General features: G+C 46.1%; 1 protein-coding gene across 3 annotated transcripts; it reads left to right on the top strand.

Annotated features, from left to right (window-relative positions):
• Positions 1–4,444: 4,444 nt before the first annotated feature.
• On the top strand, positions 4,445–23,255 carry Tnfsf10 (TNF superfamily member 10). Of its 3 annotated transcripts, none has more exons than XM_048452632.3 (5): positions 4,445–5,218; positions 12,182–12,313; positions 14,995–15,037; positions 19,755–19,859; positions 20,629–23,255. In XM_048452632.3, the coding sequence occupies exons 1-5, from the start codon at positions 5,075–5,077 to the stop codon at positions 21,072–21,074; spliced, it is 870 nt and encodes a 289-aa protein (XP_048308589.2). In that variant the 5' UTR covers positions 4,445–5,074; the 3' UTR covers positions 21,075–23,255. The 3 variants fall into 3 exon arrangements, with proteins under 3 accessions (XP_048308589.2, XP_085538438.2, XP_085538439.2); XM_085682312.2 differs by lacking the exon at positions 4,445–5,218 and adding an exon at positions 5,236–5,335; XM_085682313.2 differs by lacking the exon at positions 4,445–5,218 and adding an exon at positions 5,310–5,335 and having other exon boundaries at positions 12,118–12,313.
• The last annotated feature ends 3,238 nt before the right edge of the window (positions 23,256–26,493 follow it).

Below are 26,493 nucleotides of genomic sequence, written 5' to 3'. Positions count from 1 at the left end.
TGTGTGCATGTGCACAGTACAGACCGAGTCTCGGCCTATCAGTTTGTTAGCATAGACTTCAATGGGCGTAAAATAGTTCTTGAGGGAAATATACCAGAAAACTGAAAATATTCCACATAATATGATTCTTGATAATCATTGCTTCTGGCTTTTATATTTCTCTCTCTGTCTCATTAATTCCTCTAAGATTTTATATATATTATATATAATATATGTGTATGGACTTTCATAAAGTGAAAGTCGTGATAGGGTAAGATGATGAACAGAAGGAAGACAGGAAGGATGGAAGGAGAGGAGAGAGGAAGGGAGGGAGGGAGAAGGAGGAGGGAGGGAGGAGGGAGGGGGAAAGAGGGAGAGGGGAAGAGGAGGGAAGAGTTAGGGGAAGAAAGGTAAGGAGAGAGGACAGAACACGGCAGTGCAGCTGTCATTATTTCTCCTCAGGAGGAAGAGCAACGGTCAGGTGGCAGAATGAGCACACAGCTCCCATTAGATCGGCCGTGCTCCCTGGAGCTCCCATTAGATCGGTTGTGCTCCCTGGAGTTCACAAACAAAATGTCAGTGGGGCAAATATGGCACTTGTTTGGTTACCACAATATCCTCACCAGCTGCCTCTGACACAATCCAGGGCCTCTCTCTCTCTTTTCTTTAATTCCTCTACTTATTTTACATTCTGGCCACAGCCTCCCCCACCAATCCTCCCTTTCCAGTCCCTCTTCCCCGTTCCCCTCTCCCACTCCCCAATCCCTTCCTCTCCTGTCTCCATCCAAGAAAGGGCGGGTCTCCTATGAGTGTCAATAAAACATGGCATATCAAGTTGCGGTTAGACTAAGCACTTTCCCTTGTGTTAAGACTGGGCAAAGTGACCCAGGATGAGAAGTAGGGTTCCAAAAACCAATCAGAGACAGCTCCTGTTCCTGCTGTTAGGAGTCACACAAGAGGATCAGGCTACACAACTGTAACTGTAACTGTAACAGAGAGCCTAGGTCAGTCTCACGCAGGCTACCTGGTTGTCAGTCTCTGGGAGCCCCTGGGAGCCCAGGTTAGTGGATTGTGTGAGCCTTAATGGCCTCTCTTTCAGCCAGGAGCTTCCCCAGCTGGCAGGGCTATGTGTATGCTGTCCCGTGAGTGAATTTCTCAAACTACTTACTCGGGCTTTGCCTGGGTATCTGTCTTTCTAGAGCAAAGGTCAATAGCTTTGTCTCTGTTGCCTGGCACTACCTACCAAGCCAAGTGCTTGAGTAGCATTGAAAGAACGGCAGACATTTGTTCAGATTCTGTAATACTGGGACCAAACATTGACCCTGGACAACTTAGAAAAGGGTCACTGGAAGTGTTAGAATAAAAACCGCTAGAGACCCAAACTCCAGATCAGAAGTATAGGGCACAGGGTAATCCCAGAATTTAGGAGGCCCAGGCAGGAGGACTTTTGTGAGTGTGGGCTGTATAGTAAGATCCTGTCTTAAAACAAAACAAATACAAAAGCAAGCCACACACATGCAACAAAACAAAACCAAACAAAAAACCATCACCAACAATCCCAGCAGGAAGCAAGAGAAGACTTTAAACACGGATGCTGTCGCCATGGTTACCCACCACTAATCAACTGTGTTCTCACTGTTGCTAAGCTGCAGAACTCTCTCAACATTGAATTCTGGGATCTTGACTCCGTAGCTGTAGCTACAATGACTAATACTCTTCTCCTTTGTGTTTATAACAGGAATCGAAGCCTGACCGCTCACTGCTGTTGGAGTCCTCCCAAATAAGGAGAATATTTGTATGGTAGGGAGCCCCCCAACAACAAAACAACAACAACAACAACAACAACAACAACAAAAACCACCACCACCACCACCACCACCCAAATCTCTATTATGAATGAACGACAGAGAAAAATTACTGCATAGGCAAGTTGAATAGATGAGATCCCTTCACCCTGCAAAGGCAGTGTTGTATAATTGCTGGGTAAGCATTTGCCTTTTTTTTTTTTGCCTATAGTGACAATCAACATGACTGCCCAACACCTAGACTACCATAAAGGAAATCCATAGAACATTATCTCAGACCAGCGGATTCTGACACGGAACAAGAAATGAGCAGATAGCCAGGCACAGTGGTGGTGTACACCTTTAATTCCAGCATTCCAGCACTCAGGAGGCACAGGCAGGCAGATCTCTGTGAGTTCGAGGCCATCCTGGTCTACAGAACAAGTTCCAGAACAGGCTCCAAAGCTACAGAGAAATCCTGTCTTGAAAAACCAAAAAAAAAAAAAAAAAAAGAAAGAAAGAAAGAAAGAAAGAAAGAAAAAGAAAGAAAGAAAGAAAGAAAGAAGAAAGAAAGAAAGAAAAAATGAGCAGATAGAAAAATGATGGACCCCATGGATCAATCAGATGTTTTATGTGCACTCACCGCCATCTCCGACCCAACACTGGTGGAATGATGGTAGTAGATACTGCTTCTACTTCATTCCTTCTTTCCCTCCTCTCCCACCTCTCCTTTCTCCACCTCTTTTCCCTCTTTCTCTTCCTTCTCAGTTTTGCTTCTTCAGGCGGAATTTTTATGTAACTCAGGTTGGCCTCACATTCTATAGGTAGCTGAGTGTGGCAGTTTTAATCATCAATTTGACATGATCTATCTTCCAGCACCCACGCTAGGTGGTTCACAACTACCTGTTACTCTACCTCCTGAGGATCCAATACCCTCTTCAGGCCTCCAAGGACAGCCACATACATATAGCATACATACACAGACAGAGAAATAAAAATATTAAAATAAATAATAGTATAGAAAGCAACATTCTTTTCAAAAGGATACATTCTTTTTCTTTCTTTCTCTCTCTCTCTCTCTTTTTTTGATGCCGTTTCAAGACAGGGTTTCTTTGTGTAGTCCTATGTTGTAGAATATGATTTTTAAGGTGTGTTACATTTTAAGGTGTGTTACAAAGCCATGTTTGTGACCATTCTGCAGATGACTAACTTGCCAGGGAAAGCAGCTGAAGATTCCAGATCATCTCATGTCTACTCATGTGTGTAGACATACAGCGTGCACAGTGCCAGGTGCTACCCATGGCATACGTGACAAGTGTGTCATCCCTGCATGCCACTCACATTCTTATCACAGGGTATCCAAGGGGCATAGACTATGCTAACAGGTCTCTGTTCTAACACCCTGTGAGCTGACTTACAATAATTAGTTCTTTTACTTTTGCACAGTATACAGGCTGAAGTCTGAATAACAATGGCTTAAAACCACCCTCTAGACACTAATGTCCTTCTGTTCCTATCTACAGTTCTAACAAGAGTTAAAGGATTCCCAACACTGAATTTGCTGGCTGATGGTGTCACGTGATTCAGTTAAATCTTATGGCAGTCAGTGAGTGAAATGGGGCTGTTTCTCAAAGCACAAAGCTGAGTGCTTGGGAAAGGCTTGATAGAGGAGCTAAACAGAAGGTTACAGAACATGCAATGTGCAGGCACGTGTTTGTAATCCCAGAATTAGGGAACCTGTGGCAGGAGCATTGGAAGTGTGAGCCTAGCCTGGGGTACATAGTGAGATTTTGCCTCAAGAACACAAAACAAAAGGAAAATGATGTGTGGATGTGTGTGCCTTTATCCTCGTCTCTTCCCTTGTGGCAAGATCTCTCTCTAAACCCAGGACTCATTTTCTTAGCTAGTCTGGGAGCAATAAGCCCCAGCATCCCTCCCTTCTATCACTGCTCTTCCTGGGGGTGGGGTTATAGCACAGGAAGGATGACTGACTTTCTACATGGGTGCTTTGGAGCTGGGGTTATAGACATGTGTGTGTGAGTGTCTGTCCTGTTATATGGGTGCCTTGGAGCTGGGGTTTTAGACATGTGTGTGTGAGTGTCTGACCTGTTATATGGGTGCCTTGGAGCTGGGGTTTTAGACCTGTGTGAGTGAGTGTCTGACCTGTTACATGGGTGCTTTGGAGCTGCGGTTTTAGAGATGTGTGGAAGACAATGGACTCCTCTCTACTCTTGAGTCTTGGTCATGCTCTTTTGGCTTTGTAAGCACCAAGATGCAAACCCATTACAGTTGGTTATGGAAGCCAGAATGCTTACAAAATGTGTAGGCACAGAGTGAGTTTCAGAACAGCCATGGCTACACAAAGAAACCCTGTCTCGAACCCCTTCCCCCAAATTTGTAATAAGTATGTAAGGATGCTGAAGGGCAGCTCCACAACCGACGGCTTCTGGCAGGGCTGGGGGTGGGAGGACTCCATTTCCTTTAAAGGAGTGGCCACTGGGAGTTTGGGTATGATCCCGTGAGTATATGGGCAACACAAGTCAGACTTCTGTTTGTTTTTTTGGGGGGGAGGGATCTCACGGATAAGGGAGGACCTGGCAGGACAGGGAAGCTCCTCTCATTCACTCAGATGCACTTCTTTTTCTTTTGGAGCTCCATCAAATCTTAGCTCTGTGAGCAGGCTGGGCTCAGCCCTCTAGTCTGTATTTGCCAGGCAGCTCCTGAGAGGCAGTAGTGAATTATTCATTTCATCTCCTGGAAACACTCCAGTGTCAAAGTCCTTAGTCTGGGAGAGCAGCACTCGGAGGGAAGGGCAGAGACAGACTCCAGGTAGACTGAGCACCACCGTGTTTTGCCTGAAACTCAAGTCACAAAGGTTTCTTACCCCATGACAGCTCCGTCCTGCTTGGGAGTGGTGGCTTTGTAGTTAAGTAACCGCCAAAGGAAACATTCTGTGAGGCAGGCAGCCAGCATCTTCAGACCAGAGAGAATTTGAATTGCGTCACAAGTGGACCCCCTTTTGCTCCCCATAATGGGACATCAGCCTGAAAGACGTTGCATAGGAATGGACTCTGTTGCTGGAAGCTGTACCTGTGCCAGACTCAGGGTCGCAGATGTTGGGGGCGGGGGGAGCTGGGGATTTTGTAAGTGTGCTACTTCCTAACAGACCATCTGTCCGGACTTGCTCCGTGCGCGGCAAACTCAGTTTCAGTTTTGTTCTCCACAAATAAAGGAAACTACACATCGTTGGTTCTGCAGTTACCGGCTGCAGGGTTGCACAGCTGCTCAGGGGGACAGACCCAGACAGGACCATGGCCTCCATGAGGACCCTGAAGGACCCCAGCTTTGGTCAGCACTTCAGAACAATGATGATCTGCACGGTGCTCTTCCAGATGTTCCTGCAAGCCCTGTCTGTGGCCGTGACTTACATGTACTTCACTAATGAGATGAAGCAGGTTAGTAGCCAGGTGTACTTCACTAATGAGATGAAGCAGGTTAGTAGCCAGGTGTACTTCACTAATGAGATGAAGCAGGTTAGTAGTCAGGTGTACTTCACTAATGAGATGAAGCAGGTTAGTAGCCAGGTGTTCGCAGCCGCACTGGTCTCTGTTTGCCTCTCAACTTGCTCCTCTTTAACACGTAGCTGAGGATTAAAACATGCCCTATCCAGTTACAGACTCCAACTACTCATGCTGACAGGGCTGTATAAAGGTGCACGTTTGAAAGACATCCAAATAAACAGAGTTACAGAACAGGCTCCAAATGCTACCGGTGGATGGAACAGCTCTCCTGAGGAAGGTTGAACTTCCAGAAGTGTCTCTACTTCACAGTGATGTTAGCACTGTCACCTGCACAAATGCTTTCTGTGATGTGCTCAGGAGTTTCTTTTGTGTGTGAGAGAGACAAAGGGAGGGAAGGAGAGAGAGAGGAAGAGGCAGAGAGGGAGGGAGGGAGGGAAGAAGGGAGGGAAGGAGAAAGGAAGGGAAGAAGGGAGGGAGGGAAAAGGGAGGGAGGAAGAGACGGAGAGATGGCTCAGGGGCTAAGAATGCTGGGCTGTTCTTCCAGAGGTCCTGAGTTCAATTCCCAGCAACCACATGGTGGTTCACAACCTTCTGTGATAAGATCTGGTGCCTGCAGGTAGAACAACTGTATACAAAATAAATAAGTAAAATCTAAAAAAGAAAAAAGAGAGAGACGGGGCGGGGGTCAGAGGGTAGTGTCAAGTGTCTTCCTCTGTTACTCTCCATTTGACTTTCCTGAGCCTTGAACTCCCTGACTTGCCAACAAGCCCCAGGGATCTGGGGTTCTGGAGACTGACTGAGCTATTGAGCTGCCTGAACCTTGAGGTGAGAAGAGCGATGTGGATCACCCCAGTATGTCTGAGTGCTCCACTGTTATACTCCACATTTTGGCCAGTGTGAGTCCTTGCAATAACCACTGAGAACATATATCTGATGAGGAATGGATGAGAGCTGTAGTAACCTATTGATACAGAAATGCGTATTTAGACGACAGTTTGACGCAATGTTTATTTAGCAAAATAGTAGTAGGTGTTCCCCTAGATCCTATGGGCTCCCTGGTCATGGATTCTTTGCTAGATTTAGAGTATCAGATAGGCTTCCACCTGCGAAGTGGGACTTGCCTCTAATAAAGAAGAAGTTGGTTTCCCCTTAACACTCAGGCATGATGCATCTATTCACGACCTGCTTGATTTCTTCACATCCCATCTGTGCGGTATCTTCAGCATTCGGCCTTAGTACCAAATGTCGGTGGGCAACCGAGAGCAAGGACAATGCCTTCTACTGTTTAGGGGAGGCCTCTGCTCCCACACCTTTCTTTCGCATGTTTTAATTAAGTAAGTGAAAAGTTCTCACAACAAGTCAGACTTTGAAAGCTGGCAAGAAGAACCGTATGTATCAGAGCTAAAATCAAAACAGAAGTTTTAAATATCACATTTCTCAGTCTAACAAGGCTGAGTTGGGGTGGATGTTAACCAGATATTTGAAATATGTCTTGGCGGGGGCTGGTTCAGTGAGTGTTTACTGTGTAAGTGTGAGAACTGAGTTTGATCCTAATTACCCAGCATGCACCTGTAATCCCAGTGCTGATGGTGGTGGGGCACACATGACAAGGAGGGCTTGATGGCTTGGGAATCTAGTCTGACTGGTGAACTTCTGGTCCCAGGGAAAGACCTTTCATAAAAGAAAAAGAAAGAGAAAAAGGAAAAGATAAAGAAAAAGAAAAAGAAAAAGAAAAGGGTGTATAGCTTTTGAGAGACAGTACTGGAAGTGACTCTTGGAAACACACACACACTTTCTCTCTCTCTCCCTCTCCCTCCCTCCCTCTCTCTCTCTCTCTCTCTCTCTCACACACACACACACACACACACACACACACATGCACACACAATTTCATTTTTTAAAAGAAATTTGTTTTGGTTTTAGACTTGTGGCATCCTGTATTGGTGAGAACACAGTGGTCTGATTTCAGTCTTTCTTTCCCTTGGATGTAGGCATGTTGTGACTAAAGGTCTATAATAATGGACTTACCTGGACTGAATTACTCACGAGAAAGCAGTTGGACTTTATGCCAAGTGGAACCCAGATACAGACAGAGTACAGAGCGCGAGAGTTGGTACCCTCTTAGCCTGTGCATTTCCCAGTCGTGGAAAGCCCCCAGACGAGGCATACAACACTGATGGGAATAACAACTGGCTTTAGGTTTCCTATGCCCACTGGAGCAAACATATGTTCTAGAGAACTGGGAACTGGAAGACTGTGAGCACCCCACTCCCCCCGTCTAGAAGCTGAGCTCAGACAGAGCTATGGAGCCAGGGTAGAGCTAGGCTAGTGCCCAGGGCTGTAGGTGCCAGGTACACCTCTTCCTCCCCACCGTGGCAGGCATGGAGTGTGAACATCTGTGCGTTGTCAATCCCAGGATGCCCTGCTCTATCCAACTTGGTGTCTTGTTTGGAAGTGCGAGGCCAAGGGAGAGCCTCAGGAAAAATGAACTTTGCAAAATTCATAGAGTAGCAGTGGTCTGTCAGGGCAATGCAGTTTGTGTTCCCTAGGGAATATGAATTTGATCATCTCAGTCAGCTGGAAAATTTTCAAAGGGAATAAGGCAGACTCTCCTTTTATTTGAAAATAATTTTGAGAATTATAGCTTATATTGACCTTTTTATTATAGGACATGCTCTCTCTCTCTCCCTCCCTCCCTCCCTCCTTCCGTGTCTCTCTCCTCTCTCTCTCTCTCTCTCTCTCTCTCTCTCTCTCTCTCTCTCTCTCATGTGTATGGTGTCGGTAAATATGCCTGTGCTTACGTATTTGACTGCAGGCCAGAGGATGACCCCAGCTGTCATTTCTTGGATGCCATCCACCTTTTCCTCCTCCTTTTCCTTCCTCCTTTTGTGTTTTCTGAGGACGCTCTCAGATTCACTTGGAACTCACCCCGTAGTCTGTAAGCAGCCGCCCAGGACTCCAGCTCTCTCCTCTCCAGCCCTGGTTCTCCAGGCACATGTCTCCAGGCCTGACTTTCTTTATATGGGTCCCGGAGACCGGACCCAAGCTCCCGAGCTTGTCTGACAAGCCCTGTGCTGACTGAGCCATTTCCCTATCCTAAGTTTGCGTACTTCTTTCTTTGAAAAACGTTTTGAAATTACATTTATTTTTATTTTTACTTCCATGTGTTGTGCATGGGGGGCACACGATGTGTTATGCATGAGTGCCAGGGGACAACCTGGAAGAATTAGTTTTCTCCTTCTACGTTGTAGGTCCTGGGATAGAAGCCAGGTCACCAGGCTTAGTGACAGATACCTCAGTCTTTTGAGTCATCTTGCTGGCCTCGAGCTTGTGTATTTCTGAGAAGAAGAAAGGTATACCTACAGTCATGTTTTAGTTCTAAGTTTGTGTAAGAGATTGGAGCGTAGCTGTGTTTACCGATTTGCGGCAGCACACCCTAAGGTTTGTTGACTTTACAATATAAACAGAGCAAGACCGTGTCTCTGTGCACATGTGTCTCAATCAATTGGCTCACATCACAAGCAGGCCTTATTTTAAGTCTGACGCGATCCTTTGTTGACCCATGTAGTTATCTGATTGTATGATTAAGGTTTTTCAAAACTCTGTCCCCGAAGTTGGAGCAATTTCAAATACAGCTTAGAGCCTCTTTGTTTTCTTCCTGAGGAAGAAAGGATGTGGCGGCGTGAGGCTGTGGGAGGAGAGAGACTGTGGCTAAGTAGTGCGGAGGGAGGAAGGTGGTGAAGTGCTATCGTTAGTCATTCCTTCTGTGACCAGCACTGGGTCAGCGCCTGCAGGTGCCGTTCAGTCTGCTGTGCCCTTTGAATTCAAGGATGTGCCACTCCTGAGTAATCTTAAGAGAACATACACATAGCAGCGTGCCAAATCGTGTCTCAATACAGAGGTCAAGCAGAGGGGAGGTGGATGTGGGGCTGTATTTTTCAGCGTGGATTTTGGTTTGTCTCAAGAGTGCAATTAGTCGGGGAGAGAATTTGCATTCACCTTTATGAAAATGGCCCTTACTTTCCCGTGTCTTCTGAACAAATCTAGGTTTCCCTAAGTTATTTTGTTTGATTTTTATTGCTACCATTGAGTCACATGCCCAGCTCCATTGCCATTTGCGTTAAAATTTAAACTCATTAACTTGTGTAGCTTCACTCAGAACCGCACTCAATCAAGATTTCCCCTCCCACATCCTGGAAAGGTTTCTGGAAAGTCCCAGAAGGTATCTGGACAACAGCCAACTACTTGCTATAGGCTGGGCTGACTTATCTTCCTAGGTCCTTTGTCCTTCTCACCCTCCACTTCAGTTTATAAAGGACAGTTAAACACCACCATCTTGTCTGAGCAAAGAGAGTCACAGCAGCTCCTTCCTGCCCTGGGCTCTAGTCTTCCAGGCTCTTAACCTTTTCCTGTCGAGATAACCCATTGCTAGGAAAGAGGCGACAAAGTCTCTGAGGACAGTAGTGTTCCGACAGGCCACAGAGCTCTCTGAGGACAGTAGTATTCTGATAGGCCACAGAGGTCTCTGAGGCTGCTCATCTGGTTTACACAGTGGATGAACAGTCTATTTGAAGACATGTAAAAGTAATCCATTAACTCAGGTTTGTACTTTTGCTTAGAGGTACATTGCTGAGTAACTATGTGATTCTGGACAGGACCTCTTATGAATAATAGAATTATTATTGTTCTTGTTGTTGTTGTTGTTGTTGTTGTTGTTTTATGAGATAGGGTTTCTCTGTAGCTTTGAAACCTGTTCTGGAACTCACTCTGTAGACCAGACTTGTCTACCTCTGCCTCCCAAGCGCTGGGATTAAAGGCAGTCGAATAACAGAATTTTTTTTTAATGAGATGGCTTGGGCTGGGAGTGTGGCTCAGATGGTAGAATGCTTGCCTAGCAAGTACAAAGCTCTGGTTCAGTCCACAGAACCCTATAAAATGAGGAGAATTATCGAATACAGGTAATTCCAGAGCTTGGGAGGTACTGAGGGGAGAGCCAGAAGGTATTCATCCTTGGTTATTGAGGGAGTGTGAGGCTAGTCTGGACTGTATGAACTTGTCTCAATCAATCAGTCACTCAATCAGCAGATTGTTTTTCTATAGGAAGTATGGATTGTTAAATTTACAACCACTCCTAACTTTGCAGTACACCAAGTTTAAATAATAGGTAAAAATTATTATGTTTATGCTAGGCATGGTGGGCCACACCTCTAATCCCAGTATTCAGAAGGCAGAGGCAGGGGGATCTCTGAGTTAGAGTTCAACTTGCTCTTTATAGTGAGTTTCAGGCCAGCCAAGGCTCCATAGTGAGACCATGTCTCAAAAAAACAACAAAAAGGTGATTTTCCAAAGTTATCCCAGTTAAAGACAAATCGACAGATGTTTTAAGTTAAGAAACATGTTGTTTTTTCTTTGCAGTGACAGGGTTAGAACCCAGAGTCATGAATGCTAGACAAGCACTCTGCCCAACCCTCTGTTTTTGTTTTCTGCTGTCATGTCTGATTTGTGTGGAATGGCCTTGAATGTTCTCTGTAGCTTAGGCAAACCTTAAACTTGTAGTCTGTTGTAGGGAGGCCACTTGTTTGTTCCCCACTTTCCAGACTTAAAATAATCACACAAAAACTGTATTAATTAAGTCACGGCTTGGCCTACTAGCTCTAGCTTCTTATTGGCTAGCACTTACATCTTATTTTAACCCATTTCTATTATTTCATATTTTACCATGAGGTTCATGGTTTACTGGCAAGTTTTCAGTGCATCTGTCCCTGGTCATGGCTACATGACGTCTCCTGACTCTGCCTTCTTTCTCCCAGCATTCAGTTTAGTTTTCCCTGCCTAGCTCTACTCTTTTGCCTTATCACAGGCCAAGGCATTTTCTTTATTCCTTAACCAATAAAAACAACACATATACAGAAGGACCTCCCATACCAGTAATCCTCCTGCTTCAGCCTCCTAGTAAGCTGAGTTTACAGGCCTGTGTCAATAGGTATTGAGAAATAACATGTTGCAAATCCAAGTTGTTAGGAAAACAAAACCAAAGGGGAATGAAGAAAAAAAAAATCTGTGAGGACTTCTTCCTCTACCTCTGTTGGAACCTTTATTTCCTCCTCTTCCTTCCTCCCCATTCCCTTCTCCTGATTTGGCAGCAGCCTGAGGTATGGGTACGCTCTGGATGGTTCATGGGAGCTATGTGGTGGGCATGGGGTATAACAGTAGGTGGCGGTCGGTGACAAAGGTAAGGACTTTGTTGGCAATTGTGAAGCTATAAACACTGACTTCCGGTCCTGGCAAACACCTTCAACCGTGCATAGTCTCCTTAGATCAATCCCTAGTCTTTGAGAACCATGGCTGAGGCAGGTACAGATTCCCAGGGGGTATCGAGGGTCCATCCAGAGTAGGAACCATGAAATAATTATAATCTACTCAGTTGCGGGGCTGTGGTGAAGGGGCAGAACATTGCCATATACCAAACAATTGGCTGCTTTTGTTAACGATGTGAGCGTTTAAGTGGATCCCTCTCCCAACTTTGAACATAGGCAGTTCCAGCTTTGGAGGGAAAGCCACATTAGCTCAGAACTGGAAGGAGCCTTAGGCACTACTACAAACACCTAATGAGAAGCAAATGCAAGTGAGGGAAAGACAGAAAGACACAGGGCTGCTAGGGATGGGTCAACGAAGAGCACCATGCGCCAGGGTGCGGGGCTGTTCCTATCCCTGCTACCACCTCCGACGGCTTAGTCAGTATCAGTGGACAATGCACAGCACGCCTGCTTTCCTTTAAACCACTCCCAAACTCCCAAACTCCCGTCAATTTCCATCACTTCTTGTTCTTTTAGCTTCCGAATGGATGAAAGGAAACAGGATGTGTTCCTCACACAGCTATATCCTATCTCCACCCAGCTGCAGGCCAAGTGCTCCTGGAGTGTACTGTCCTGCTTGTTAAGTGACAGCGAGGATCCGTGGGGCTCCACTGACGAAGAGTCCCGGCACTGCTCGCAGGCTAAGAGGCAACTGTACCAGGTCATTGAAGAGGTAAGTGCTCAGCGGAAACACGACGTCAGATGACACAGGCTTTTCAGATCCGGAAATCTGTGTTTTGCAAATGAAGACACCGAGTCCCAGAGGGTTTGAAGGATTTTCCCCAACATGGCGCAACACCTGACTGGTACAAGACGGAAAACATGGCTGATGTTAGCCAGCTGCCTCCTGGAGTTTTGCATCTTATTCTGGGAGCGCTCACACGGATAGCATGGGCTCAGGGTTTCTATCCCTGCTACCACATCCCTGCCCAGTGTTTCGTTGTTTTAATTACTTTCATTCAGAAGACAAATGAGGCCAAATGATGGTGTTTTCTATTCATCCCACATGAGTGATCTCTAGAATTAAAATTTTTTTTTTCTTTTTGCGTGTGTGTGCACATAAAATAGAATACTTCGAGAAAGTGGAGGTGAGGTTACCTCAATTAATTGTCAGCAAATGACAAACTTGAAGATGCATCTGTTGATGCAAGGCTGCTTCACTGGGATCTCTGGCAGAAAGCTCACAGTTCATTTCACAGAATGTGGTTAACTGATTTTACTTTTAGATTAAGTCAGTCAATTTCTTCACTGCCTGCTTCCTTCTTAGGAAGCTAGCATTTACAAATATTTGCCTTCTGCCTTTCTGAGAAGGTCAGATGGAGGCATCAATATTAAAAATATTCTGCAAACTAAGAGACCCCACACAAGATATCACCATCTAAGGTTATGGTGGGACTTCCCAGTGTGGGAGAAGGCTGTATGCCAGGCAACCTTGGGAGTCTATTGCTTGTTTCATGGACACAGTGCTGTCGGGGTGGACAGGGCTCCCGCATGTGACTTGAGTGGTATTTACAGTAGAGATGCAGAGTCCAGACATCACCCGGAATGTGGCTTCTAAGTCAAATGAATTGGGCTTCCACCTGGGTTTTCTGTGAGCCCTCCCAGGCTGGGTGCCCTTGTCAACAAACGTGCAGGAGCAGCTATGGGGGTGATTACACAGGAGGTCTAGCAAAAGCCCGTGCTTTGGACAGCTCTGGAGGAGCCTCAGACATGGGACTTCGAAAGCCCTTGACCTTAGGGGTTCAATGGGTCATCAAGAAGAGAGACTTGAACTAATCTGGAGGCCGGGGTGCTGGAGGGTGCAATGTCTGAAGGCCAGGGTGTTAGAGGGTGCAATGTCTGGAGGCCGGGGTGTTAGAGGGTGCAATGTCTGGAGGCTGGGGTGCTAGAGGGTACAATGTCTGGAGGCTGGGGTGCTTGCAGGCACAAGGGCCAACCGTGTAGAGGCGATAAGGGAACGGTGATGGTGGATTTTCCACGTCACTTTCCACTAAGTCCCTCTCATCCTCCCAGACTCATCCTGATGGACCAGCGTAGAGAGAAGCTGGGAGGGAGAGGACGGAGCAGGTGGATGTGAGTGTGTAAGTGAGAAGAGGATTCCCTGTTCTGCTTAGGCAAGATGAGTCTTCTATTTCCTCTAAACATCTGCCCATTTTGAATAGCTCCCCATTAAATTCTAGAAGCAGCCCCAAGGAAGGCATAATTGTTACGCTTTTAAACACATTTTCAAAACAGAGAAAGCCTTCCCAGGTCAGATCAGTTAAGTCTTCTTAAAGAGCTACAGCGTGGGCTTGACTTGTGGTCACTTGGCCTGCCTGTAGTCATTCTTGTAGAATGACCCTTTCTCTGTCACTGGCTGTCTTCTCTCTATCCGGACCTCCCTTTCCTTTCCTCTGCGGTCTCTCTTGCTCCTTTTCCTCTTTCCCTCCTCCGTCCTTGCTTTCTGTCCTAGAACAAGAGAAAGGAAGAGAAACAGGAAAGAGAGGGTGAGCGTCCGAATCCACTTTTCCTCTTTGTCCCTTCTCCAGAGCCCTTGGGGCCAAGGCCAATAAAGGCCGACAACTAGGTCTAAGGAGAGGGAGAGACAGAGAAAGTCTACTTCCTGGCACATGCGCACGACTGATGTGTCTGACGTTGGCAGTGATGAGGCAGGGATGGCATAGACATCAAGAGTGACAAGGGATAAATGAGGGTTCAGGGGTTGTAATGACTCAAATCAGGCTCTGTTCCCCAAGCAGAATGAGGCGGTGTTTGTTCCCTTTTATACTGGTTTCCTCCATTAGCTGCCACGAAGGAAAGGGGTGCCATGAGATGTCCAGCAGGGTATGGGACTTCGATATCATTTCTTGGAGCATGAACTTAACAGCAGGGAACAGCAGGGTGGTGTCAATCAGACAACCATAGAGCAAGCATGTCTGTGGGCATCTGCGCCTGATGCCTTGCTTACACCCTGTGGTTCAGATGTATCTGATTGTTTTCAGCTGCTGGACCCTGTCTCTGTTTCCCCCGCCCCCTCTCTCCCCCCACCCCACACATCCAAGCACACATGCTCCACACAGTGTGAAGGGACAGGATTATCATCAGCTTCCTGGAGGCCTGGAGATATGACTAACCCAAGCGGTAGCTCCGCCCGTCCTTCTCAGCTGCTCAAAGTGGCAATCAGAACTTCCAGTCTGTTCTGTGGTCAGGATCCACCCCAGATCCCCCAAAGGTACCTATGCTTGGGAATAAGAAGTTCTGTACGGATGTGATTGTATAACTATCCTGTCCCGTGTCAGAAAGAGAATCTAGAAGCGTGTGTATTCTGCTCAACTTTTCAGGCCCTTAACAAGCTGTGTTCACTGCTATTTGCAGGTGTCTTTGAAAACCTTTGAGGAAACTGTTTCGACAACTCAAGGTAGTAAAATTTTGTTGTTGTTTCTATTTGCTAATGTCCACTTCACAAGCTCTCCAGTTCCTCTTTGCTCCCATCCTTACAAACCAATTAGGTCTCTCTGCCCACTGTCTTAATGTGTTTTTTGATTCTCTTTCTCTCTTCATACCAAGGACTGGAAAGCTTGGGATTAACTTCATGACCTACTCACAGTCAGAACTTTATTCTCCATCTTATTTTTTTTCACATGAAGTGTTATTTTACTTCAATTTCTTCACTTATTTAATTATTTAGCTTTCTAGTGTGCTGTAAATAAACCAGGTTAAGTATCATCTAGAACTTGGCAGGAAGCAAAATAGACAAAATCCCCCAAAGATTACTCATATTTTCTGCCTCTGACCACAATGCCTTTCTTCACCCTAAAGCCCCTCACTGCCTCACTCCTTCCCCAGCAAACTCTCCCCACCTGTGATCTCCGCTGTGGTTTCTGCTGGAGACCACAAGCTCACCATCCTGCCAATGACCAGCAGACTCCATACCGGTTCTCGCTGCATCCCCTGCAGGCTGGCTTCTCCAACCTTCCACCTGCCCCCCCCTCCTGGTCAGTCACGCATGCTCCCCAGGCTGGCTTCTCCAACCTTCCGTCTGCCCCCCCCTCCTGGTCAGTCACGCATGCTCCCCAGGCTGGCTTCTCCAACCTTCCATCTGCCCCCCCTCCTGGTTTGTCACACATCCCCCACAGGCTGGCTTCTCCAACCTTCCGTCTGCACCCCCCTCTCCTGGCCAGGGCTCCTCTCACTACTTCATGGCTCTTTTGCTCACAGATTTCCCTTCTTGGACCATTTCTAAGGCAGTTCCCCTGCATCTTGTTATTCCCATCACACTTCCCTTCATTGTCTCATTGCATTTTTATATATAATTTTATCCATGTACTGTCTTCTCTTTTACCACATTGAAATAACTATAAAGAAAATCTTTGTCAAATCTTAACGGCATTCTTCACATCATAGAAAAGACGATCTTAAAATTCCTATTGAAGCATGTAAGATCCCGGATAGCCAAAACAATCCTGTGCGTGAAGAGTGTTGCTGGTGGTGGTCTCTGGTTCTACTACAGAACCATAAGAGCAAACCAGCCTGGCGCTGATGCAAACACAGACATGGAGCCCATTGAGCTGGAACAAAGGAAGCTGTCATAACCCACAGAGCTCCAGATACTTGATTTTTGACAAAGATGTCAAAAATACATTGGATAAAATTCTCTTCACCAATGATGCACATATCCACACACAGAGGAATGGAACTAGACAAACAGCTCAGAGTGCATTGAAGGCCTTGATGTAAAACTTGAAACTCTGAAACTCTCAGAAAAAAGAAGGTGCAGACACGGGTATGGACTTTCTGGAAGGAACTCCAGTCACAAAGATGCCACCCCTGACAGAAGGGCCTTCATAAAATTAAAGCTCTTCTGTACAGCAAGGAATATAGTGTACCGAAGGAAGTGTACCGAAGGAATGGACAGCCGACAGAATGCTAGTTACACATATGACAGATGGTTAGTATCTAGACTACACACACACACACACACACACACACACACACACACACAACTTCAGAGCACGGAACAAGAGCCCATATAACCTGATCAATAGATGAATAGACAGTTCTCAAATGATGAACCACAACTTCCAATTACACAGGAAATAAATGTCCAACCTCACTAGCCATCAGAGAAATGTAAACAAAAACACCGCCATCCCGTCTCACCGCAGTCAAAATGGCAGTGGGCGTTAAGAAAACAAGTAACAGCCAGCACTGCTGGGGATATGGACGAAAGGCGACCTTATCCGCTGCTGGTGGAAATGGAGAATAGTCCGGTCAATACAGAAAGAAGTACGGGGGTCCTCAAAGCTCTACACGAGCCAGTGTTTGTATAAAGGACACAAAATCATAACACCATAAAAACACTTGCCTGTGTAGGACTATTTAAAGTAGGTAAATGTGTCACTAATCTGGGTGTCCTGTGACAGAGGAATGGAGGGCAAACTGTCAGGCAATGGTTCCAACTATAAAGAACAAAGTTACATCATTTGAGGGAAAATGGATGCAAGTAGAGATATTAAGTGAATTGAGCCCACCCCCAAAAGACAGTTGCTACATGCTTTCTGTTATGTGTAGATCCTACATTTTATAGAAGTAAACAAAATTATGCATGTATTTATGACATGAAAACGCAGCTGAAGCTCTATGGAACAAAGGTATTAACAGAAAGCAGGAGGAAGGGGAGGGGTCTGGTCAGTGTATAGTGTTTATCTGTATGAAAATGTTCTTATTGAACACAAAGCCATGCACCATGAAAAATGAATATATAAAATAATAAAATTAAAGGTTAAAAGTTTTGCTCCCAAATCTCTATGGTCTTGAAATGTTCTCAGATGCAAACTGGATTTGGCTATTAAATACTGAGAAGCAAAGTTCCGAGGGGTAGGTGCAGGTAACCATCCTTTACGTAACAGCTGAGGTGAGAGGTGGGCGGGACCTCAGCTCTGACCATTGAGCTTCTGCTCCAGCACATTGAAAACTGCTCCTTTGGGTCCTAACGCTTTGGTAGCTGGAAATTGGTTCCTGAGGCTTTAGTGCTACTCAGTACATGAGAACCCTGAAAGAGTCAGGGGGCGTTCAGATCTTAAGATTTGGTAAACTGTTGTCCTCAGGATACTGTTGCATTTGCCTGGGTATGTTTTTGTGGAGAGAGTGACTGAAGCATATATAGTAGAACACAGGACTGGGGTAGCACTGAGTTTACCAGACCATGTGACCCAATTTGTGCTGCTTACTAATTTTCTCTAATAAACATTAAGTTATATCACTGAAAATAAGTGTCATAATGGAACTCGTTACTTTATACAATTAATATAAGCTGATAAAAATACACAAACTAGGGGGCTATTTGCAAAGAGGGGGAGGACCAGTAAGGGAGGGAGGGAGAGCAAGGGGTGAAGGGAACAAACTTTGTCAGAAGACAACATGTTGGGGGGGGGGGGAATGCATAACATTCCTATCCAAACAATTAAAATGAGAAGAAAAAAAGACAAAATGTTACACCAAAACACATGACTTTGTGTATATGCTACTATAGTGGAAGGAAAGGAAGAAGTCTGCCCGGGTTCTAGGCCTCTGGGATGGGGCGAACGGAGCAGCAGAGGCAGAGAGCATCCATCCTGTTCTCTGCTCCCCGGAAGCTCTGTTCTGCAACGACGTTCTAGCTGCACAGACACCGTCCATCCTCCCACCCACGCGCCACGCATCCACGCCTCTCCACCTTGCTCATTTCAAGGCCTCACATAGTTGATCAAGTTCCTTGCAAGATCTCAGGAGACTTTTTTTTTTTTGCTTCCAGAACACAGCTTGTCTTCTTACAACAGCAAGAACAATATCAGTTGTGATTTATGACCACTACCAGATTTCACCCACTGCCTAGCTATGGAATTGTATTGCCTGGTTTTGCTTCTGGGCTTGTGACCTGGGAGCTGCACCAGGGCTTTCAACCTTGTAAGCTGCCTAGCAGCCTCCACCTCCACTTCCTCTGCCCATCAAACCAGACCTTGACTAAGTTGGCACGAAGCAGCACATCTTTTTGCACCGTCCAGTGTTCTCTCTTTAAAGGCAGATGAGCATCAGATCTGTTTTCTGTTTCCTTCACATCAGACCTGAATATTCCACTACCCTGTCTTCTGCCCTGGGCCTCAGCCTTAACTCTCTGGATATCTGTTCCCTCCCTACCTTCTGAGTGCCTCCGTTTCCTAATTATTTGTGTCCTTCCTCCTTGTCCCTAGAAGGATGCCTGGGGTAGATGTGGTGAGCATCTAGGCTTACAGGAATAGCTGACTGCAAAGGTCTTTACATTGAATCCTCAGCAAACCATCCCTGATAATCTCCAACAAATAGGGCTCTGTCCCTCCCTCCTCCTTTTACATGTTACCCCCATCCCTACTTCTCATAGATAATTATTTTATTTTATGATTGGTATCTCTCAAAATATATCAAGTTCCTCAAGGACTCTCCCATAAAATACAGCAAGTTCCTCGAGGACTTAGCGGAATCAATGGTTAATTGATGTAGCTCTATATAGTGTGGTATAATTTTTGATCCTTGCCAATATTTGTTTGTTGATAGAATATAATTTATCTTAACCAAATGTAAGCAGAAATGGGGTTTTGAAGCTAATTTTTAAAAGACATGATCATATAGGATTTCTATTGTGTGTGTGCAGGTGTGTGTGCCTGCCTTGGGGGGCCAGGAGAGGTTGTCCCGTGTCCTTCTCTAGCAGTCTTTGTCTGTTCCCTTTAGATACGTCTCCCTAGGCTGGTTGGCAGCCAGGCAACCTCAGTGACCCTTCTGTCCCTGTTCACTCCTCCCCACTGCTCTCACCTGGGGATACAGGCGTGTGGCAGTACCTGGGCCTTTAGGTGGGGGCTGAGAACCCAAACTCAGATGCTCATGCTTGCCCTAAAACTGGAGTTACAGACAATTGTGAGCTGCCATGTCGGGGTGGGTTCAAACCCAGGTCAGTGTTCTTCACATCAAGCCACCTCTCCAGCCCCACTAAATGGACTGTCTTTTGAAACAGTTTGGGAGACACTGTGCTCAGGTCACCTGACCAGACACAGCTGTGTGCGCAGAGCAGTGTATTCTGAACTCTTCTGACAAGTGCTGATGTTTCTCTGTCTTGTGTCTTTCAGAAAAGCAGCTAAGTATTAGCTATCCACCCAGAAGTGGAAAACCTCAGAGAGCAGCTGCTCACATTACTGGGGTCAGCCGGAAAAGCTACTCAGCCTTAATGCCAAGTAAGATCATAAGGGCTGGAGCTGGCAGGTGGTGAGGCTGGGGCTGGGGCTGTCACACATGGAGTCTGATAACTCTCCTGCCTTAGGAAACTTAGGTAACTCTAGCTGGCCTTAGGACAAGTGTGTGTGAGAGAACATTTCTCCTAGACTCCCATTGGGCCACCTTCCCTGCTGCCCTTGCTTCTTCTTGCATTTCTCCCTCCCCCTCCTGCTTCCCCCACTGCTTTTTTCTTTCTCTTCTTTCACTGAAACAGTGGTTCATGGAGCCTAGGCTGGCGTTGAACTCCAGATCTTTTTGTCTTAGGCCCCCAAGGATTGGGATAGCACATACCACACCACACCCAGGTTTTTTTCTTCATCTTTAAAGTCTCTCTCTCTCTCTCTCTCTCTCTCTCTCTCTCTCTCTCTCTCAAAACTCTTCCTTCTCCTCAAGAGTTCAAATGCACAGCACTTCTTTCCTCCTCCAGGCACTGGGATCCCCACCACAGGGACACTTTTGAAGCACAGGGAAGTGCCAACCTTTGGTGGGTGGGGTGTGACATAGCTGGCAGATGAGATACTGAAAGGTGAGATGCTTACAGTGAATCGAAATGGTCCAGGAGTACCCCAACTTCGATGTGATTCCAAAAGTCAGACTGGAAGGGTAAGACGTTGGTTTTGATCGATGCTGTGCGCAGGCCCAATGAATATACTGACTGTGCTGAGCGGCTGGCCACCTCACTTTGACGCAAGCTCCCTCCTGCTAACGACTTCTCTCGTTTTCACGTAGTGTCCAAGGATGGAAAGACCTTGGGTCAGAAGATAGAATCCTGGGAGTCATCGAGGAAAGGGCATTCGTTCCTCAGCTATGTGCACTTGAGGAAAGGAGAGCTGGTCATCCAGGAACACGGCCTGTATTTCATCTATTCCCAGACTTACTTCCGGTTTCAAGAGAATGAAGTGGATTCCAAGACGGTCTCAAGGCAGAGAGGGAAAAGCAAACAAATGGTGCAGTACATCTACAAATACACCAGCTACCCAGACCCCATTCTGCTGATGAAGAGTGCCAGAAGCAGCTGCTGGTCCAGCGATGCGGAGTACGGGCTGTATTCCATTTATCAAGGGGGGCTGTTTGAGCTTAAAGAAAACGACCGGATTTTTGTCTCCGTGACAAATGAGCATCTGCTGGACCTGGACCAAGAAGCCAGTTTCTTTGGAGCCTTTTTAATTAATTAAATGATCTGCAAAGATCAGACAGAATTCTATGCCCAGTCATCTAGGGTGATGTCCGGGACTCAGGTTGTCACAAATTACCATGTGGAAGTCAATGTTCCATGCTCCTGCTGACTGTAAGGCGCAAGGACGCTACTTTTTCGGTGGTACTGATGACTGCAGACACACATCTGAGAGTCACAGAGGGCTTCTTTCACAACGTCTACCCACATCCAAAAAACTTCTAACAGCCTAGACAGGCAGGCACTGAAGTTCTCTTAAAAATTGTGGTAAGATATTTGTGGCTATTGTGAAAGGTGATGTTTCTCTGATTTTCCTCCCAGCTTCTTTATCCTTTGTGTATAGGAGGACTACTAATTTTTTGAGTTGATCTTGTATTCCGCCACTTCACTAAATTATCTCTCTTTCTGGACCATGCGTGGTCCTTAGTAATTATTCTCTGGGAGACTTTTCTTCTAATTCTTCTGGGCATCCCTGTTTTGGATTGAGAGATATCTTTTACCCAATAAATTTTAAAAGAAATGTTTCTGGACTTCCAACCCCTCCGAGACAATCCTTCAGATTGTACTTACCATTACCTTGGGGAAATTGTGCTCCTAAGGAACCATGGAAATTGGAGGGAGATAAATATTTATGGTGGTTTGGTCACCGATCTACCTTTAAAAACTCCTTGAGAGGGGCCTTTGATTATTCCTATAAAAATCCAAATATGGCAGGAGTTTCACCTACATTCACAGGCATGTTTCTCTGCGGCCCTCATGCATGTACAGATATTATGCCTTTAGCCCTTCAAAGGAGCTTGGCTTTCAATGCTACAGCCAGATGGAACACATCAGACATCTTTGAAACATCCCTCCAGATTAATTATGCAGCGGGAATGAATTTCTCCATTGTCAGTCTGGCTTGTGTTCTGCCTCCCTTTATGTTTGTCTCCTTTAATGGTTCGGTCGGGGAGGATGGTGTCCTTGATTGTTCTTCCAGCTCCTGCTTTTTGAGCAACTTCTGGTCCCCGACGGATGAGTCCGTGCTGATGGTGAGAATTCCTGCTCTGGTTCCCCTGGTGGTAGAAGACCCACATGATGGACGAGAGCTTATCTTGTATCGAGAGAGAAGAGACTTTGGAATCACCGCCGCAGTCATCGCAGCCATCGCCATATCAGCCACAGCCGCCACCGTTGAGGGAATCACCGTGTCCCAGAATGCAGCTACTGCAGAGACTGTTAACACTCTTGCTGCCCGTGTTACCCAGGCCTTAGAGACTCAAAATACCATTGACTCACATATTCAATTGGGGATGTGAAATTTAAATCAGTAAGCAGCCTTATTGCAGGAACAGATTAATGTGCTGTGGATGGTGCAACAAGCTTCTTGTTCTCGTTTTTATCATTCTGCCTGTGTGACCCTTATGGAAGTGAAAAATACGTCCTTTGAGGTGCAACGCCTTAATGCTTACCTTAGGGGGCCTTGGAATGATTCCTTTGTAAACTTAACCCACTCTTTGGTACATCAAATTATTGCAGTTAATGAAACTCGTGTTAAACCTGTATCTGCTGAGGGATGGTGGAATACCATGGCCCAGATTGGGGGTTGGGCACAGCGATGGGGAGGTGCCTTGTCCCTGGGGATCTTGGGACTAGTAGGGGTGGCAGTAGGTCTGCTCCTCTTAAAACAACTTCTAAACACCTTCACCATGACTGAGCTTGTCCACCGTCAGGTGTTACTCAGTCTGGCCCATGACTCTCCCAGAAGTCATGAGGTATGGCTGCAGATGCTGAAAAAATGAGGGTCTCCAAGGACGGGCAACCTGTGAGGAGACCCCCCACCTAAGACAGGGCATTGGGGGCCCTATGATGGGTAAGGGAAGGTACTTCCCTTGCAGGACCTAAGACAGGACCTCTCATTATAAAATAAAGTAGGGGGAATTGTGGGAATTGCAGCCCCGAGTTACATTTCCCTGCCCCCATTTGAGGTGTTTATCTGCAAAGAAAACATAATAACTTCCCTCTGCTTCTGGAGTTGGGAAAGGAAGTTTGAGTGCATGTGATCATTCCTTGATCCCTGCTGGGGTCAGGTGACAGTCCCTGCTGGGGTCAGGTGACAGTCCCTTCGCAGCCCCCTCCTCTTTTGGTGCCATGGTATAAAAGCTAGCCCCAGCAGAACAATAAAGAAGCTGTTCCACCTCAACCTCGTGCTCTGTGAATTCATTCAACCTGGACACCCTCCGCCGAGATTCTTGGTTTCAGCCTGCGGTGGCGTGGTAATTAATTGCTGTTACTACTACTACTACTACTACTACTACTACTACTACACACACACACACACAAACACACACACACACACACACACACACACACACACATCCAATTCTCCCAGTTTGTTTAACATTACTTGTTCAGGGCAGACCTTGAGTTGAACAAGAACAGCAGCCATGTTGGCATGGATGGGGAAAGCCTAGCAGGGCTCAACTCTATGCTAGAGCTACAAGCACCTAAGGAATTCTGAGCTCCAGAAAAACAGCCGTCTGTAGGGAAAAGCACACCGACTGGGTCCTTTCTTGAGAAACACATCAGAGCTGCAGCAGGGACCAGTCTCCAGAAGTTACAGCTTTATGTGGCCTTGCTGGCAGTGATACTTAAACTTTACCTTGAAGATTAACAAAGCACACCCCTGGGTGTGTCTCATGAGGGCATTTCCGGAGAGGATTATGTCTTGCAGGTTTTGTCTACTATATAGATTCAAATTTTGAGTAACTTGTTGGGAGGCATTTAAACTGTAAAAGATGTGCTAGGTGGAACAAACCAGCCATTGGGAGAGTGTCCTTGAAGATGTAGCTTGCCCAAAGAACTTATGAAAACTCCAGGCAATGAATGAGGGCAGCTCAAGAAGAGGCTGGTAATGAAAGACCTGGATAAATTCAGACCCCCCCCCCCCACCAGCAGGAAAAAATAGAGCCAAACATCTAAGCAGGGAGGGAAGAATCAGAAATCTAGGATTAGCCAGTTCAGTTTCAGGAACTAGCTGAAGATAAAGTTAGATTGTAATCTTGAGAATAATCTTGAGAAACAAGGAGTTGCCCCCTTGTGATTAACATTGGTAGATTTGGAATTTTCTGTGATGCCCTCCCTACCCCTTTGGATTACTGGGCTGTGGTTTCTTCCCTTAAAAACCCCTTCTCCCAGTTGCTCGGGGTTGAACTTCTCCGCTGTGTGGGTTATGAGTCTCGGCCCCAGTGCACTGCTGCCTGTCAAATAAACCTTGTGTGATTGCAACAAGGACGATCTCTCGTGAGCTACTGGGCGGGGGTCGTGTTATCCAGAGACTTGAGTGAGAGTCTCCCCACATCGGGGGGGTCTTTCAGTAAAGCCATTGAAGCAGGGCTGCCCAAGTCTGCAGGAGTTCGGATTCTGCCACCACTTGCCCTGGCTGCCAGATGTAGAGTTGGAGGAGGGTTGCCCTGTTGGTCTCTGTCTTGTTTGGGTGCCTTCCTTTCTGATAGGCTCTCAGTCCTCCTTTGTTTGTTCCTTTATCATGAGACGGGGTATCATGTATCCCAGGCTGGCCTCAAGATAATATGTAGACAAGGGTGATCTTTAATTGTGCAACCTCCTGCTTCTAGGATATGCCGAGATTATAGGCACACATCACCTTGCCTGGTTTATGCAGAGCTGATCTCGTATACTGGGTAACTGAAGGTGTCAGGGCCCGTGGGGCCCGACATAGTAAACTATTTTCCCTAACTGGACTGGTGCAGAGGCACAAAGAATAACCAGACACTGCTTACACCATCATCACGGGAGGGCATCTCAGGCTCCTCTCTCTCCTGATCTACCCGCGTTTATCATATCAAACATCTCTTAACCCCACCCCTGTTCAACAGAGGTGGATACCTTATTAATATTCTCTTTCCAGGGAATGTGTGGCTAGGGCAGCACCTGCAACTTAGTCATCAGCTTCCACAAACACCTCTCCCTAGGCGATCTACATTTATAACAAAAGAGAAAGGAGCAGTATATCCTGGCTATTGTTGGGGCAGTGACAGGCTGTCTGCAGGTCTACATGACCACCTCAGATGGGCCTACGGCTTCAGAGCCTGGCTGTCACACCATATAGAAATATGAGCCTACACGAAGGGAACAGGCAAAAGCACCTTGGCCTGTCTTAACTTCAGACTCCATTACCTAGAGGGTGAAATAAAGTTCAGGTTCCCAAGCTAAAGGGAAACTGAGGCTTTTCCAATGGCTAGCCAACTGCCTTTCTTTCTTTCTGTCTGTCTGTCTGTTTGTCTTTCTTTCTTTTTTATTTGTTTGTTTTTTCAGACAGGGTTTCTCTGTAGCTTTGGAGCCTGTCCTGGAACTGGCTCTTGTAGTCTAGGCTGGTCTCGAACTCACAGAGATCTGCCTGCCTCTGACTCCTGAGTGCTGGGATTAAAGGCATGTGCCACCACCGCCTGGCCCAACCTCCTTTCTAAACCATAGATAAAGTCCTTCTGCCTCTTTAGTTCTCTAAAAACATTATGACTGTTTCCAACAACAGAAGGAACAAATGGATCTGATCGCTTGGACTGAAGGACCTGCGTTGTATACCAGGTGACAATGATGGCACATTCAAGGAAGTCCCTAATCTCTAAAATCTGATAGGGGAAAATTGTAACTGTAACCTGGCAACAAATATTTGAGAATTTTGTACTTATAAACCCCTGCTTCTGGCCCTGCTTGGGGCTGTCAGGAGAAACAAGGCTCCCAAGTCCTTATCCTGCAGCCCTGATCGATCAGTGACCCATTATGTGGTGAATTATTGAAATCTTTGGAACCATAAGTGTTGTCTCTCTCCTTCATCATGGTGTGTTATGGGCTCAGTGTAACAGAGACCATTCTACCATTGAGCTATGGTCAAGTCCCCATTCTTTCCTTTTCTGAATGAAAATGCTTTCTTTGTGCCCCTATAATTTAGAAGTATGTAACATTCAGACATTCAGAAATTGTATAGTATTAATTTAAGATATGTTACATTCATTTATGCTGTGAAAATTTGCTTAGCGATCCAAAGATGTGTTGCATTCTTTTGTGCTGCATTTGTTTAAGTCTGTAAAACTGTGTTACTATGTCTGCCTAAAACACCTAATTGATATAATAAAGAGCGGACCGGCCAATGACTAGGCAGGAAAGGGATGGGTTGGCCTGGCAGGCAGAGACAATAAGTAGGAGAAGAGTGAGTAGCTAGACAAGGAAGAGAGGAAGACACCAGGAACCAGCCACCCAGCCACCCAGTAACCCAGCCAGCCACCAAGGGAGAAGGGAAGAAAGGCAGAATAAAGAAAGGTTAAAACACCCAGAGGCAAAATGTAGTTAAACAGAATAATTGAAGTTAGAAAAGCTGGCAAGAAACAAGCCAATAAGCTAAGGCCAGGCATGTATAAGTAAGA

The sequence above is a fragment of the Myodes glareolus genome, chromosome 20 (assembly GCF_982192425.1).
Source record: "Myodes glareolus chromosome 20, mMyoGla1.1, whole genome shotgun sequence".
Classification (NCBI taxonomy): Eukaryota; Metazoa; Chordata; class Mammalia; order Rodentia; family Cricetidae; genus Myodes; species Myodes glareolus.
Note: the sequence above shows the minus strand (reverse complement) of the source record. Positions and strands in the feature narration are given on the sequence as shown.

Coding starts and splice junctions, on each gene's coding strand:
- Tnfsf10 (XM_048452632.3), top strand. CDS start 5,075: ATGGCCTCCATGAGGACCCTGAAGGACCCCAGCTTTGGTCAGCACTTC. Junction 5,219..12,181: donor TCACTAATGAGATGAAGCAG/GTTAGTAGCCAG, acceptor ATCTCCACCCAG/CTGCAGGCCAAGTGCTCCTG. Junction 15,038..19,754: donor AACTGTTTCGACAACTCAAG/GTAGTAAAATTT, acceptor TGTGTCTTTCAG/AAAAGCAGCTAAGTATTAGC.